This window comes from Parambassis ranga, chromosome 12 (assembly GCF_900634625.1).
Source record: "Parambassis ranga chromosome 12, fParRan2.1, whole genome shotgun sequence".
NCBI classification, from domain to species: domain Eukaryota; kingdom Metazoa; phylum Chordata; class Actinopteri; family Ambassidae; genus Parambassis; species Parambassis ranga.
In genome coordinates this window covers 14,840,780-14,856,724 of record NC_041032.1, presented here as the reverse complement: position 1 = coordinate 14,856,724, position 15,945 = coordinate 14,840,780, and the positions used below count along the sequence as shown (strand labels likewise).

The window sequence follows — 15,945 nt, the reverse complement described above, 5'->3', positions numbered from 1 at the left end:
GTGTCTTTGGAGGTATTTGTGTAGCATTTTCATGTTCTGCAGTCACAGAAGCCTCGCTATTCTACATAAATAACAGTAAAATATCTGTTATAATATAAATATAGATATTATAAATGACATATAAAAAGAAATAAATATTTACTGGAAACTATTCTAACTTCAAACACATCTAAAGTCCCTATGATTAAAGTATTTTCCATTAAATATCCTCTATAATCTTTGCTGTAACTGCTGTGGCAGTTCTTACTTTTGGACACCAGGTGGCGGTAACGCCCCGGTGCTGTTTGACAGTAACTGGCTAATCGTTCCCAACAAGCCGTAGAAGAAGAAGAAGACTGTTAGCAGTGGTGACAGCAACCAACATGGCGTTCAGTTTTGGCGGCGCCACGAGTAATACAGCTGCAAGTATGAACGTTTATGTTGAATTTTGTCTGTTTAATAAGGCTAGTAATGTGCTATTTATGTGCTGCTTATACATGGTTAATAGATAGAAAAGTTACGCTAACGGGAAGCCCCGAGCGGCGGTAGAGCTACAGCCATGACGCTTGTGTGTGTGTGTGTCTACCGGATAACGTTAATTAAGTTAATCCCAAATGCTGCGTAGATTTTACTTTTAAAGCCTGTAACTAGTTTTATGTTTAGTCGTTAAAATGAGAACTCGTTAACAATTTCACTCAGCTACTACTTGACAATAAAACGTGCCTCTCTAGCAAGCTAGCTAGCTAGCTAGCAGCTAATCACACAAGTTAGTGTTCGTAAGCTAATGTTACTTCTATATGTGAAGTCCGGCTGGAACGTTAACAGCAAAACACTTACATCCCTCCCTGTGTTCGTGTGAAGGCACACCTGGGTTTGCGTTTGGCTCATTTGGGGCAAAGACGACAGCGTCTACAACATTTGGCTTCGGCAACCCAGCCACAACCACCACCGCCTCATCTGGCTTCAGCAGTAAGTCTCCAGCTCAGGTCCACACGGAGAGGACCCCCGGTCACTGTTATTGGACGCGCTATTTAAACTGTCTCATCTAGTAGCGTGCAAGATTTGCTCACTTCTTAGCATATATTAGCGGGAGCAGCTCAGAGATTGATGTTTATGTTGCCCTTTTATCTCTGTACTTCAGTTTAGTGTGCCAGTTTAGGTGACTTCCTGTTTGGTTTGTCCTTATAGCTCTTACAGCTCCTGGTTTTGGGGCAGCCACTACCACTGCTCCTGCACCAGCCACAGGATTCGGTTTTGGCTCCACCGCCACAGGTAAGACTCATAATTATATACAAAAAAAAAAACACAAAGACTGTTTAACAATTGATGTCCCCCATGCTAGGTTTGGCATTGTGTCATTTAACTCCTTCCATGTCATTCTCTCTTTCTCTTGCTGCCTGCCTGCCTGCTTTGGCTGCAGGATTTGGGGGGCTAGGAGCCGGAAACACCACGGCTGGTGGGTTTAGTTTTGGGGGGTTTGGTTTAAATGCCAACCCGGCCGCAGTCAGCTTTAATGTGGGGTGCTTTGGTACAGCAACTACCACTGGCACTGTTTTCAATTTTGGTAATAGCCTGGCTAGCACAGGTAGAGGATCTTTGTAATTCAGTACATTCTGTGTCTGTAAACCCACATTTTCATCCATTTTTCCACCTCCGTGTGTGTGTCTCACATTTGAACTCAAGTAAAAACACATGAAGCATTGCAGTTTGTGTTTGCATGAAGAGACAGAATCTTGATTTATACACTCATCTTAACATAGATTGCTGTAAAGACAGTACATGTTCACTTGTGTGTTAGTCAGGAGAATAACACAGATGAAAGATGAAAGTTAATGTATAACTTTGGAATAGTTTTCTGTTGATCATTTGTAATAGTTATAGTTGTACTTTTTTTGGTGTATGACCAGTACTGATTCCATCCTTTCATTCTGTCACCACTACATTTGTTTCACCTACCTTTGCACATTTGTCATGATTTGCTTTGTGTCTCAGGCGCATTTGGCGGCTTTGGGACAACAACAACAACTGCTGCTGCACCAGGATCAACTTTTAGCTTTGCTGGTCCCTCCAGCACCGCAGGTAAAAGACCTTTACCTTTATTTTGTCGATCACTTTAGATGCTTTCCTGATGTAACACAGAAGTCCTGCAAAACTGGTAGCATTAATGTGATTTTTTGTTTTTCCCCCCTCAATCTTTTGGCCCTTTCTTTTCTGTTCTAGGAGGCCTGTTTGGAAACACACAGAACAAAGGGTTTGGGTTCACCTCTGGACTTGGCACTGGGGCTGCTGCTGGGACATCAGGATTTGGGGCTGGATTAGGAACAACAAGCCTGGGTGGGTTTGGAGGCTTTGGCATCCAGCCAGCTCAGCAGCAACAAGGTGAGAGCTTCTGGCAGTTATTTCCATGCAATGATTTGAAAGAAAATCAGAGCGACACCCATGTTTCCCCTCCTTCTTTTGACCAGGAGGTTTATTTGGACAACAGACCCAGCCGCAAGGTCAGGCTCAGCCCACCCAGCTGTACCAGCAGGTCACTGCTTTGTCAGCTCCCACCTTGTTAGGGGATGAACGTGACAGTATTCTTGCCAAATGGAACCAGCTGCAGGCCTACTGGGGCACCGGGAAGGGCTACTACAGCAACAACAATCCACCTGTGGACTTTACCCAAGAGAACCCATTCTGCAGGTTCAAGGTACCAATGGAAAGCTCAGTAGTGTGTGTTGGTGGGCTTGTTGGACGGTGTATAATAAACAGCACTTGTCTGTGTCTTGTGGCTCCTAGGCGGTTGGCTATAGCTGCGTCCCCATGACTAAAGACGAGGATGGTCTGGTGGTTTTACTTCTCATTAAGAAGGAAGCTGATGTCAGAGCTCAGCAGCAGCAGCTGGTCGAGTCCCTCCACAAAATTTTGGGAAACAACCAGACACTCACTGTGAACGTGGATGGTGTCAAAGCTTTGCCAAATGACCAGTAAGTTTCTCTAACATGTCCACACACATACAATTCTAAAGCCTGAAGATGGATTTTTTAAGCTGTTGGTCTTTTCTCTCCTCTTCCCGCTCTCTCTCTTAGGACTGAGGTGACTGTTTATGTAGTGGAGCGTTCTCCTAATGGCACCTCCAAGCGCATCCCGGCATCTACACTCTTTAGCTATCTAGAACAGGCCAATGTTAAAGTTCAGCTAACGCAGATTGGAGTGACGATGTCCGTCACACGCACGGAGCTGTCCCCGGCACAGCTCAAACAGCTGCTTCAAAATGCTCCTGCAGGTAATTGATTCTTTAGTCTGACTAAATGAACAGTTAGTTCTAAAATCCTGTCCAAATAAGGATGTTGTTGTTTCGCCTCATCAGGAGTGGATCCCATAATATGGGAACAGGCCAAGGTGGACAACCCTGACCCAGAAAGGTAAGCTGGCTTTAGAATATCTGTACCCGACATGTCTGTATGTATGACCAATGCAGAGTCACTTTTGCATTGTTCCTCAGGTTAATCCCAGTACCCATGGTGGGTTTTAAGGAGCTGCTCTGCAGGCTGCAGATTCAGGAGCAGATGACTAAACAGCACCAGACCAGAGTGGACGTGAGTGAAAATATTCCATCTGTTTCTAGTTTAAATTCTCTAAATGACTCTCTAAAAAACACAGACTGGACATCTTCCCTCTGATTATCGACAAAGGAATTTTTGGAGCAGCTTCTGTGGAGTCAAGGACGGCACACAGATGTCCATTTCATAGGAGGCTGTTTTACAGCTGGAATTACTGTTACAGATACAGCTGCAAGAGGCCAAATCAAGATTTTACATAACTTTTTTTTTTTCAATTTGTGTTCTAATTGTTTGAATTTTCAAAAATGCATCATACAAGACAGGAAAACATGGGAAAAGGAAATTATACCTATTTGCTATATCTGTTTCCCATAATGTCATTGAGCACTAAAATATCAATAAAAGACCAAAAGCTCAAAATATAAATGGATTGAAATCAAAGGGGAAATGCCAGACTTGTTAATCTCCCCTTTTCTTTTTGTGATTTTTCAGATTATCTCCACTGACATCAGTGAGCTGCAGAAGAACCAGGCGACCACGGTGGCCAAAATCGCCCAGTACAAGAGGAAGCTGATGGATCTCTCTCACAGGGTGCTCCAGGTAAAACCACAGTTTCCACAGTTGTACCAGTAAATCTGCTGAATGGCACGGCACTGTCTGCATCTTCTCCACATTAATCTCTCCTGCCCTCCTCTTTTTATTTACCTTGAAGGTGCTGATCAAACAGGAGATTCAGAGGAAAAGTGGTTATGCTATCCAAGTGGATGAAGAGCATCTCAGGGTGCAGCTGGACACCATTCAGTCGGAACTTAATGCTCCCACACAGTTCAAGGCAAGTGTGTGTCATCTTTAGCAGCAAGTGCAAAGCACATAGTGCAAAGGAAGACACTTTATTGGATGTTCATGTCTCATCTTCCAGGGTCGCTTGAATGAATTAATGTCCCAAATTCGGATGCAGAACCACTTTGGAGCTGTGCGATCAGAAGAGCGCTACAGCGTCGATGCAGACCTTCTCAGAGAAATCAAACAAGTGAGAAACATGTTTATGTTCACATTTGTGTCACATTGGTTTTGAGCTAAGAATCCTCAGAAATCAGAAAAACATCTTTGTGCTGTTGTTGCACAGCAGCAGTTTCCTTGTTGCAAACAAAGTGTTACATTGTTAGAACATCTGACAGAGTGTGTCCCACACAAGGTCAGTCTCTTCTCTGTTTACATGTGGAGCTCACCTAAATGTCGGGTAGAGCAGGGATGATCACTACCTTTTCTCTCATCCTGAATTTAAAGGGGTTTTTAAAAGTGTTTGGATTTTTTTAAGCTTTAGGGTATTCTATAGTTTGCTATACAAGTTAAATGACCTTTTTACTCATAGATATTCTGTTTGTTAAATGAACCAGGAAGATAACTTTCAGGTTTACCTACAGATTTATATCACCCCTGCAGCTCTAATGAGTGATTGCAATAGAGTAGACCTGGGCAAAGCACGACTGCACACACACACACACACACACACACACACACACACACACACACACACACACACACACACACACACACACACGGCATTACCAGTAACGTCTTTCCAACCCTCCTTGTCTCTTCCACGCTGCTGTACTCCGTAATCCCATCTACTCCCTGGAGAGACACGGTCGCGCTGTGTACACTTTAAAAATGCTGCGCGACTATTCTGAAATGTACGGTAAAGCACACAGAAACTCCACGGCGCATTCAGATGTTACTGCGGTGCTGCAGCCGACACATTTCATTGTCATCTGCTCTTAAAAAGCTCAGATCTTGCCCGACTTTCAGAACTCTGGGATTTGCTACTTTAGCTTTTACTTTAACTCTAATGGTTTAAGTCTATGTGGCCCTCGCAAAAAAATAATTGCCCACCCCTGCAATAGAGGATATGAATGTTTTTAATCCTGAGACTTTAAACTCAAACCTGTGGATGTGGTTTTCTGTGTCATTAACTGTCATCTCTGTCTTTGCTTTCAGCACTTGAAACAGCAGCAGGATGGTTTAAGTCATCTGATCAGTGTCATCAAAGATGATTTGGAAGACATCAAACTCATAGAGCATGGGCTGAGCGACAGTGGACACATCAGAGGAGGCATCCTGAGCTGAGTCTCTCTCTCTCAGACACACACACACACACACACACACACACACAGACCTTATCACAGGGATTGATCTCAACGGATGGCTGTCTGCATATAAAAGCATCAGTCTGAAGAAGAGTTTGTCTTCTTTGCCTCACCACAATCAAAACAATGACTGATGCAACCAGCTCAATGAAAGGCTCATCACTGTCTAATAATAGCTGGCTTCTGTTATGTAAAATCAGATTATGGGTATGAGACCGAGGGATGTAAACAAGTCATGGGATTGAGTGTGTGTCGTAATGGACAACAATGTAAATACATCTTTGTATTCCTTTTTTATGGTGTTAGATTATTAATAAATTTCCTTTAAACCTGAACCCTCACATTCTTTCTCTGCATCTTTAATATTGCAAATTAGCATGATTGTAGTGCTACTTACTAGCATGCCTATACATTTTAATTTAATGAAGCTACGTACTGCATTAGCATGGTTGTCATAATATGGAACACGGGACATTCATTCCCTGTTTACCGCTTCAGAGTAGCCTTTTCCAACATCTCATCAAAGTAGGGCTTGAGTTGATAGGATTTATGTCCTGGATTCACATCCCTATGAGGGATGAAAGATTGATTGGCAGTTGAACTGATTAGGTTGATTATATCCCCTCATGCACTAGCGTCACCCATATTCCAAAGGTCTGACTTGCACAGGGTTAATCAGACTACAGGTAAACAAGCTTCCATGTGCTGTGTTACTATAGTTCATGCCAAACGTAGGCAGATAAAGTGATGCATATTTGTGGTCGGTGTAACATAATACACCACAGGAGGCAGAAATTACATGTGTGAAACTGTGTTGTAGAGCTTTTTTTGTTAGCGCTGGTGGTTTTTTATGTGTAGAAAAATGTGAAAAACATCTCTACAGTGTCTCAAAGAGACCACAGCAAATGCAGGGACGTATAACAACAGGATGCTCTGCACTATCCAGAACGTAGCCCCGAGCATCTTGTCCCCCATAGCATGCAGTCCAAGAAGCTGTTATGAATCAGACCAAGTCTCCTTCTTTATTGCTCTTTCATTATCTTTAGTGTAGTGCCCTTTTAACCCATTTAAGGCCGGTGAAAATAAGAAGAAAGACCTTTGATGTTTTTATTCACCCAATTCTTACAAAAAATACTGAAGGTAGAAAAAGAGCCTAAGAGGTAGAAATGTCTACATGTTTGTCACACCTGAATCAATACTAGCACACTTTAACCTACCCAAGTGATAGACTCAGATTCACTTCCTGGTCTAACTGTGACGCAGTGGTTAGTCTGCACCATGCAGACCTACAGCTCCTGGTCCCAACCCTCAGCTGTGAGCAGGGCGGTCTACAAGACGGAAAGCCTCCATGAACTCGTTGATGTCGATGCTGCCGTCCTTGTTGAAGTCGATGCTCTGGGCGAGATCTGCGATGGCCTCGTCGCTGATCTCCATCTTAAGGTGGGTGCTCAGGAGTTTCCAGGTCTGGTGAAACTCTTCGTAAGAGATCAGACCTGCAGGAGGAGGAGGAGGAGGAGGAGGAAGACGAGGTGGTCCTATAAGGTGTTCAATTGAGGAATTTGTGTGGGGGGGAAAAATATGAGAGTTCAGCTGCACCTGAATGATCTGTGTCTATGATTCTGAAGATGGTTTCCAGGTTGGAGTGGTTTTTGTACATGGTCTCCAGGATACTGGTGTCTGAGATCTGCCAGGGGAGATGAACAGGTACATGTTTAAATATAATGATTATTATTTCAGAATAAGATAAAAATAGAAAACAAGATCACCTCTAGTTTGGGCTCAGTGATGGAGAGCTCTCTTATCCACCGCATGTAGTCCACCATGCCGTGCTTGTTGCTGTTGACAAGCTGAGAGCGCAGCACCCTCCACGGCAGACCCAGCTTCAGGACCGTCTCTGTGGCACTGGCCCAGTAGCTGAGAGAGATCATCCCTGTGATACAGACAGTAACAGATGATGATTCTTCTGATTCTGATTTTAGTGTGTGTGATGCAGGAGCAGGTTTTTCGTGACGTACCTGTGTTGTTGGGATCGAACTCCTGGAAGGCACTGATGAGGTCTGACTTGTGCACAAACAGCTGCTCCCTCAGAGCTCGCAGAGCTGATCTTTCTGTCCACCCGACGCTGATGAAAAAACACAGGATAGAACTCATGTTGGTCTCTGGGTAAGCTGTTGTGTGTTTGCAGGGTGGTTTTGCCATGTACCTCTGTGTCAGTGTGAGCTCTCTGCCCGTCCTGCTGGCCTGATACTGATTAAAATGAGGGACCAGGTCAGCGCCCATTCTGATGTAGGCTCCTCTGTTGCTGCCCACCTCATAGTAGTTAGATGCTGAGAATATTGTCAGCACCTGTGTGTGACAGGTGAGGGCTGGTTAGGACCTCCTGTGCGGTGTGTGTCTCTGCGTCCTGTGTATGTGTGCGCTCACCCTGCGGTCGTGGCAGAACTCGTACCCGTCCTGTTTGCACTCGTGGGATCGGATGAGGAGCTGGAGGTTGTGCCTTTCCAGCACCTCCTCGGTGACATCTGGTCCCCAGTAGCAGCCTCCGCCTCGCACCTCATTGGGAACGCAGCCATTTTGGGGCATGGGGTCGCTCCACAGCAGGTCCACTAACTGTGTGGATGTGTGAACATTAGAAAATATCTGGACTGCATTTTGAAAAATCCAGAAATATTTGCTTACTTGTTTCCACTCATGCTCATCTGTCTCTGTTGCTTCTCCAAAGTCTGGGTCTGAGTCAGAGTCGGATGTCCTTATTTCTCCATAGGACTGGTCGAACCCCGCCTGCCTGCGCCGCCTCTTCAGCTCCTCCTCCACTGACCAGTTCACCTGATGGCTGCTGAAGGGCACATTATGGAGAGAGCGACGAGAGGGCTGGTTCCTCTGACCCTTGGCCGAGCTGGGGTATGTTAGAGAATACACTCGGCGCCGGCATTCCACCTGTCCACCATCTTCATCGTTTACTGCCTGAGGTTTGCTGCCATCGGCTGCTGGTTGGGTCACTTTTGGGGGCCTGAGGGCTGACACGTACTGCATAAAAACAACACTGGTTTAACCTCCAGAATGGAAACACACAAAAAAAAACATTCAACTCAAGGTCTGTCTTACTTTGTGTCTGTCCACTTTAGCTATGGTATTGAGGTCTGTGGTTTTAGAGATCCCTCCATGCACGATCAGCACCTTGTGATCGATGATGGTGGCCACAGGCAGCCAGCTGAAGATCTTCTGGAGAAGCTTCAGGATCTTCTTGCCATGCACCTGCCAAGAAAGTAAAGGTAACCCTAATTTATAAAGTCTATTTTTAATTTTCAGCCTCTCAGAGCTGCTTAAGCCTCCATTTTTGTACGGTTAATCTGACCGCTGAGTGTCAGACTCACCCTGTATTTAACCAGAACTTCCTTAGTGAAGCCATATCTGCAGAAAACACATCACACGTAGGTTAAATGCTGAATTTGTAAATTAGCAAAGCAGACAACCATGATTCAAGTGGACTACCTTAGGTTGACAATGTGGTCCTCGTGGTTCCCTCGGTTCAGGTGGACGTCGTTGGGGTAGACCAGCAGGAAGCCGAACAGGATGAGCAGAATCTCCAATGAGTTCTTACCACGATCCACAAAGTCTCCGTTGAAGACGTACGGCTTCTCAGGCGACGGCAAACCATTCTGTACAAGGCACAGCGCAAGGTGTTAAATAACAGGAACATCCCTGGCTGACAGTCTGCTGTGTTTACAAGACATAATGATACCTTATAAAATATCAACAGCAGGTCTTCGAGGTGTCCATGCAAGTCTCCTGGTGGAGAAAAATATTTGTGGTAGACGTGAGTGCATGTTGGATAATGAAGGTGTGTGAAAAACATTGAGTCAGGCCTGCTGCGGCGTACCACATATAGTGATCTGCTGGGTATGGTGGACAGACACGTGGTTGATGTTTGGAAGCATTCTTAGAAGTCTCCAAGTCTCACCGAGAATCTGCAGGACGTATCGAGCATGGAGCTGCTACTGGGAGAAAAACACTGAATGAATGGAACTTTATCTGGCACCTGAGTGTTCTCCATGTACTCACTTGTTTGTGCTTGAAGGCCTCCACAAGCTTCGACACCCCACAGAAGGTCATAGGGAAGGTCAGGTGAGGGCCGGTGTAGCTGTCGGGCACCTCGATGCTCTTGTAGCAAAAATATCTTTCCCACTCGGCGTCGCGGCAGATTTCATTCTCACGGAAGATGTGAGATATTAAGTTTCCTGTGTTGGAGGCAGAGGGAAGCCACGTTATATGGTTCTCAGCAGGCAGCAGGAGTGGGGGTGCAGACTGTGGGGAAGCTAAGGAAAGCTACAGGTCAGTGATGGTGTCTTACTTTCACTGCTGCCTGGGGTGAAGTGCTCCATCAAGAAGCCAAAAAAGTTGTACAGCTGCAGGAAGGGAGCAGATCACGTCTGTTTATTCATCTTATGTTTTTTCTTTTTCTTCCCCCTCTCCTCTGACCTCACCTTGATCTGATCCTGCTGTCCTGCATATTCAATAGACTGGAAGATGTTCCAGGTGCACCTGCGTCTCATCTCCAGCCGAGCGACGTACTGCCGGTACCAGCGCTGGATCAGCAGAGCCGCTCTGATCGCTGCCGATTGAGAGAGGAAGTGCTTCAGGTCTTCTTTCACTAACTAACTAACTAACATGTTTATTCTTTTCTGAATGTCAGATGTGGGCCGGAGGACTCACCGGTGGCAGCTGCACAGGATGCATGACAGTTGGGTTGAGAGTGTAAAAAAAACCTTGATGAGAATTTTTGACTAATAATCTGCTTAGATATGATGGAATAAAATAAAATTACCTGGGACTGAGATGCTCACTAAAAAAGAACAAAAGACAGGGATTATGTAGTTCACATAAAAAAAAAAAAAAAAAAACATGAAAAATTGTGAATAAATTGTATAAAGGCTGCACCTCGGTTACATTTCTGCGGCGGCACTTGTGACTTTCCCATGCTACAGCCCATGACCCTTTGCTCTTTTCTCTGTCAGAGGAAAAACATACTTTTATTACGTGAGAGATATCTGACCTGGGAAACAAGTACAAAAATAACACTTTCTTGCATTTCTCCTCCTCACACTGCACACCTGCACTGTAGCAGAATAAAAACACAGCAGCAGACTTACGCGTCCACGTCACCTTTCTTTCATCATTGTGTATGGATCCCCTCCAAAGCTACTACTCGCTCTCAGTCATCACAGCAGCAAAGTGTCTCACACAGCCTGCTGCGATCGCGTAATCAAAACAAGATGCAAGTGGATTAGGATTAAACCTCACTACAGCTGGCATCTACGCTGAATAAACAGATGAAGGCTCTGTTAAAGGGCAGCAAGTGTTTTCAGAGGAGGTTGTTGTTGTTGGACTCGGATCAAGATTTGTGTCGTTATTGTGACAACTACAGGCGTCAATGTCTGGCATAAACAATTAAACTGAGCAGACTAAATGTCACTTCATTGCTACATTTACTGCTGCTACTCTAGCAGATTAAAAACGAACCCATCTTTCAGAAGCAGTTGATTAAAGCCCCCCTCTTGCAAGACAATATACATTTGGAACCACCTGCAAGGTTTCTGTGCATAAAGGCTCTTTGTGCTGTGGCGGCCAGCAGCTGCGGGTGTAGCAGAACTATAAGGAGGATGAAGTGGGAGACGTCTGATACTCAAGGACTCTGACCTTTCATGCGTGGTTGTTGGAGGATCTCTGGTTTGTTTTTTCTGAAGCTGTTCCAGCTCTGAGAAGCTGAGACCTGCCAATAATGAAAGACTGAGAAACTGAGATCTGGGCTTTGTTGAGACCTGCAGAGCGTCTTATGCAAGGTCCCGGTGCATATTATATGTTTTGATGGCAGAGAAATGAAATTCTGTGAATGCTCTTGACAGTGATGACAAACATGTTTGCATGTTATTCCTCCTGCAGGCCTGCACTGTGCATTGTTTCTGCATCAGCTTGTACCAAGAATTCTTCTGGCAGTGTGGATAGATTTTGCTTGGATGTCGACTGCAGCAGATAAGCCAGCTATTCTGGTCCGCTTGAGAAAGTTTTTCGAGGTCGCCTGAGGCCGCTCCATGTCTCTGACCCTTCACTGACCCACACACAAACTCTGACTGCTTCTTTTCCTTTTGTCTCCTCCTATCAGATATGAGCATCACCTGCTGCTGCGGCCCTCCGAGCTTTGTGCTACATTTCTACCTCCAAGATCTCGTCCTTGAGAAACAACTGCAGGGGAATAATAATAATAATAATAATACTGTTATTGTGTTCATCAGGAGAGCTTTTCATGTCGAGCCAAAAAATGTGAGCAGTCAAAGGAACTGATAATTACACACACACATGTGCATGAGTGGATGGGCGGCTGGTGCTCTATCAGTTTAATTCAAAAACATGTCATCTCCTCTGATTGTGTGTTGGAGCCCGCTGGCTGCAAACTTTGACTAAACAGCATTAGATTTCATTATGTTCAGGTCACAAAGAATCATGCTCACTAATGCAATCCTGTGGAATTCCTGTGTGTTTATCAGGTCTACAGTTTAAGATTTGAGTTCAGTTGTATGTAAAATGTAATAAAACATAAAGAGTTTGAGCTTCATCCTGGACTGTTGTGTTCAGACGTACATGTCATATACCTGCTTTTTTTTTCCTGCCTCTCATTCCTGAATGTTTCCCTTCCTTTCTCTGCTGGATCATCCTCCTCACACTCTTTCACACAGAACAGGGGGCGAGACAACAATGTTAAGTATCTCAAGGCCAAGCTGGGGTACAGGAAGATAAAAAGCCAGGTTCCCAGGCCCGAGCGTAGCATCTCCGTCTAGTCACTCCTTCCTCCTCCTTCCAACAGACGTACAGATCCAGACACTCCACAGCAGCTCATCCACAGACGCCGCCATCCTGCTCAGCCACCATGTCGTTTGCCTTCGTTGTCATGACGATGCTTCTGGGCTCTTCCATTGCTTTTGTCCTGCATCCATCCAAAGAAGAACCTGCTGATTCTCCTGTTTCACGCCGCAGGTCAGTATCAACTGATTATTTTCCTCATGAGGTGTGTGGTGAGGCCACGTTCAGTGCTGGACTCTGTCAGGTTCAGGTTCATGTGGTTTAAATAGATTTCTAGGAATCATGTTCAGAGAATTAACACACCGTTCTGTTCAAGCCTCAGCTGTGGAATCAATCATTAGACTCAGCCAAACATCTGCAAAGTGTTTCCATAGTTCATGGAGGGCACTGAGATCATGTTGATTTTTAAATATCATTTTGTGTGATGTTCAGGTGCCAGGGTGAGTCCTGGCAGTCCATCAGGAAGGGTCTCCTCCAGGCGCTCAACATGCAGACTGAGCCACAGCTCCCTGCTGGTGTGCTGGACAGCATCAGGGAGCAATGGAAGAGAACCTTCAGCTCCACTTCTCACAGAGACACTGCAGGTGAGAACAAATAAAACCAGTCAAACCCTCCTGGATTCATATTGTCCCAGTCTGAGTCTGTCGTCTCTGTCTGCGTCCCTCCAGCTGCAGCAGTCCCCTCTGTGTCCCCTGACAGTGGAAACAACACAAGCCTGAAGTGCTGCTCCACGGCCTCTGAGATCTTCATGCAAGGTACCTGACTATGTGAATATTTGTGACTGCAGGTGTGTGTTTTTTAAATATAGTAATTCAGTTGCTGCATTCACCAGATGTGGGCTGGGACAGCTGGGTGATCCATCCTGTGAGCCTGACCGTGGTTCAGTGTGCGCTCTGCAGCTCTGCCTCCAACACTCTGCAATGTCCACCCTCTCACTCCAGCATCCAGGCTGCCAGCTCACAGGTAGGATTCTCTCTGTCATCTCAGCACTGAAAGAAGTGTTTAAGGAAACGTTGTAATGTTTAGTTCCTGCTCTGTGCCTGCGGCAGAGTTCACCTCGGTGTGTTGTGGAGGGGAAACAGCTGCCAGCAGATAAGCCTGTTTCTCCTTCTGCCTGCCAACATAAATGTACCAAACACAAAGCGTTCCACAAAGTCGGTCGATCAGACAATCAGGAGTGTGTTATGGAGACAGAAGGTGGTGTGACTGTGACGGATGAGGTGTGCGTGTGATCAGACTGTGGAGGAGCTTCTCTCCTCTGTCAGTGAGCGTCTGCAGCCTCATGGAGGTTCTGATCTCTTCATGTCTGACTCCTCCTGTCGGTGTCTCTGTCCAGGACCAGGTGCCGTGTTGTCAGCCCACCTCCCAGGAGATGGTGCCGATCGTCTACATGGACCCCTCCGGCTCTGTTGTCATTTCCTCTGTGCCGCTGACTCGCAGCTGCGGCTGTGGACCTGGACGCGTCCAGCAGGCCGGAGAAGAGTAGGCACTGTGTGACACGAGCCTATACACAAAACATCATAACAGCACTGAAGTTTCTTTGTAGACTGTGTCACCTTTTTATGTTTTCACAGTGTGTGTTCAGCTCAGATGATGGGAACCAAAACAAAGTCTGTCTCAGTTTGGCATCCTTGTTGTATTGATGTGTGTGTGTGAGTGTGTGTGTGTGTGTGTGTGGAGCCAGCCACCAACCATTTCCTGTTTAAAAAGGTCAAATTTATGTGTTAAATCAGAAATTTAAGAGCACTGAGTGCAGGAAATAACTAAGTGAAGTGCAGCTGACACTGCTCTGATAAATGTCCCCAGTTTACCTTTAAATAAGTCTCCTGAGCACTATTCATAGCTGCTGTTACTGTGTGTTCCCTCCAAAAATGTGTTCTGTTCAGAGCCAGACCCTCTCACAGGCCTCGGCTCTTCTCTCTGCAGTGTGAGGTCTGCTCTTATGGAAAAGAATCTAATCTCTAATCAGGCTGTTTTCCATGAATGAATAAAAAACATCTGGCTTGATTTCATATTATAATCTGAAAAGCTTCTTTCTTGTATAATCATTGGTGAAAGTTCTCATTGTTTGCTCATTATTTCACTTCATTACCTCACCATTGACTATTGAGTGTTTTTATATTTTCTGAACCTGATTAATTATGCTGATGTCACTGCTTTTCTATCTTAATCACTTGCACCACTTCTTGCTTTTAAGCTTTGAATAAAATGATTCAGATCAACTGAGTTTCAGGTTTTTATATTTGGGTCAAAGTGTTCTCATGTCAGTCCATAATGAGTTCCTGCCTGCGACTCAGACCTGCGTTAAGACCGGAGGGAGGGAATAAATGAGAGAAGAAATGTTGGCACTGGATGTCAGGAAGCCAGGCGCTGCTGAGGGAGAGAGCAACATGTTGCGCACTTCTGAACAGCCTCCACCGTTTTCTGCTGTGCGTGCATTTGCTGCTGCTGCTGCAGTGGAGTGTGAACGTCCATCCACCTGGGATCAGTGAAGATCTTTTTTTTTTTTTCATCCATACCGGACAGGATGCCAACATATATGAGTGTCTGGGTGTCCTTTGGCCTCCTGTGCCCTCTGCTGCTGGCTGTGGCGGCAGCTGAGTGTTCAGAGAGAGAAACTCTGCTGAAGCCGATTCCCAGCAGGGTGACACAGCCGTCAGAGTGTTTAATGGAGTGCACTGGGATGACATACATCAGAAAACTGCAGCTTCAGGACCATCATAATATACGGCTTACAGACTCCACAGAAGGTAAGGAGCTGCAAGGCGAAGGGGGGGTTTGCTGCAAATGAAATCTCCAGCTGTGCTTTAAAAATAATATCTGGGCTGAATGCTGAGACATTATCATGTAGCACATGCTGTATCAGGGGTCTTCATAAACCAGTTTCTTTTCCCAGGGGACCTCGGGGAATACTGCTGGTCTACTGAGCTGCAGTGCAGCAGTGGGGAGAGCTTCCACAGTGCCTATGTGGTTTTGCCTGTGGACGTGTCTGCAGTTGGACACCAGCAGCTGAACGTCAAAGCCTCTGCTGACACGCTGCTGCACATACACGACAGCCCCACGACAGTCCCAGAGAGCTGCGGCCTCCGCTACGATGTCACACTGCACTTCACTTCTCAGAGCGCGGTGACGTCATTCTGCATCCAGGTCGTCACGCAGGAGGACGTCCTGGGGGACAAATTACTGAAATGTCCTCCGTATCTGGTCACCTTCTGGCAGAGAGATCTAAATCAGTCCACCCAACAGGGTGCTGGATAAAGAATCAGGGGCAGAGATGCAGTAAAAGTACTCACACCACCACTAAAGTAAAAGTACTAACCACTGACAGTATGTAAATATAACCAGCACATATTAAGAGACAGTTGTTCTTCTCCATATTTTTTTTGTATGTATAATTTTCATGTGTCAGATGAAAGCAG

General features: G+C 45.5%; 3 protein-coding genes across 5 annotated transcripts; 2 read left to right on the top strand and 1 right to left on the bottom strand.

Moving 5' to 3' along the window:
* Positions 1–310: 310 nt before the first annotated feature.
* Positions 311–6,006, top strand: nup54 (nucleoporin 54). 3 transcript variants are annotated; one of them, XM_028417835.1, is made up of 15 exons: positions 311–405; positions 841–948; positions 1,168–1,251; positions 1,400–1,564; positions 1,972–2,058; positions 2,200–2,358; positions 2,445–2,671; positions 2,761–2,948; positions 3,051–3,247; positions 3,332–3,386; positions 3,467–3,560; positions 4,017–4,124; positions 4,237–4,356; positions 4,444–4,554; positions 5,523–6,006. In XM_028417835.1, the coding sequence occupies exons 1-15, from the start codon at positions 363–365 to the stop codon at positions 5,649–5,651; spliced, it is 1,875 nt and encodes a 624-aa protein (XP_028273636.1). In that variant the 5' UTR covers positions 311–362; the 3' UTR covers positions 5,652–6,006. The 3 variants fall into 3 exon arrangements, with proteins under 3 accessions (XP_028273636.1, XP_028273634.1, XP_028273635.1); XM_028417833.1 differs by lacking the exon at positions 1,400–1,564; XM_028417834.1 differs by lacking the exons at positions 841–948; positions 1,400–1,564 and having other exon boundaries at positions 324–405; positions 5,523–5,660.
* Positions 6,007–6,979: 973 nt separating this feature from the next.
* On the bottom strand, positions 6,980–10,661 carry ppef2b (protein phosphatase with EF-hand domain 2b). Its single transcript, XM_028418183.1, has 18 exons — positions 10,610–10,661; positions 10,497–10,514; positions 10,385–10,393; positions 10,156–10,283; positions 10,023–10,077; positions 9,734–9,909; positions 9,552–9,666; positions 9,414–9,460; positions 9,164–9,330; positions 9,046–9,082; positions 8,777–8,926; positions 8,351–8,698; positions 8,096–8,281; positions 7,875–8,017; positions 7,687–7,793; positions 7,438–7,601; positions 7,268–7,355; positions 6,980–7,164 (listed from the first exon to the last, which is right to left on the bottom strand). The coding sequence occupies exons 1-18, from the start codon at positions 10,659–10,661 to the stop codon at positions 6,980–6,982; spliced, it is 2,175 nt and encodes a 724-aa protein (XP_028273984.1).
* A 1,932-nt stretch (positions 10,662–12,593) lies between these two features.
* Positions 12,594–14,012, top strand: LOC114443884 (bone morphogenetic protein 7-like). The gene is made up of 5 exons (XM_028418232.1): positions 12,594–12,700; positions 12,959–13,110; positions 13,195–13,281; positions 13,359–13,489; positions 13,863–14,012. The coding sequence occupies exons 1-5, from the start codon at positions 12,594–12,596 to the stop codon at positions 14,010–14,012; spliced, it is 627 nt and encodes a 208-aa protein (XP_028274033.1).
* The last annotated feature ends 1,933 nt before the right edge of the window (positions 14,013–15,945 follow it).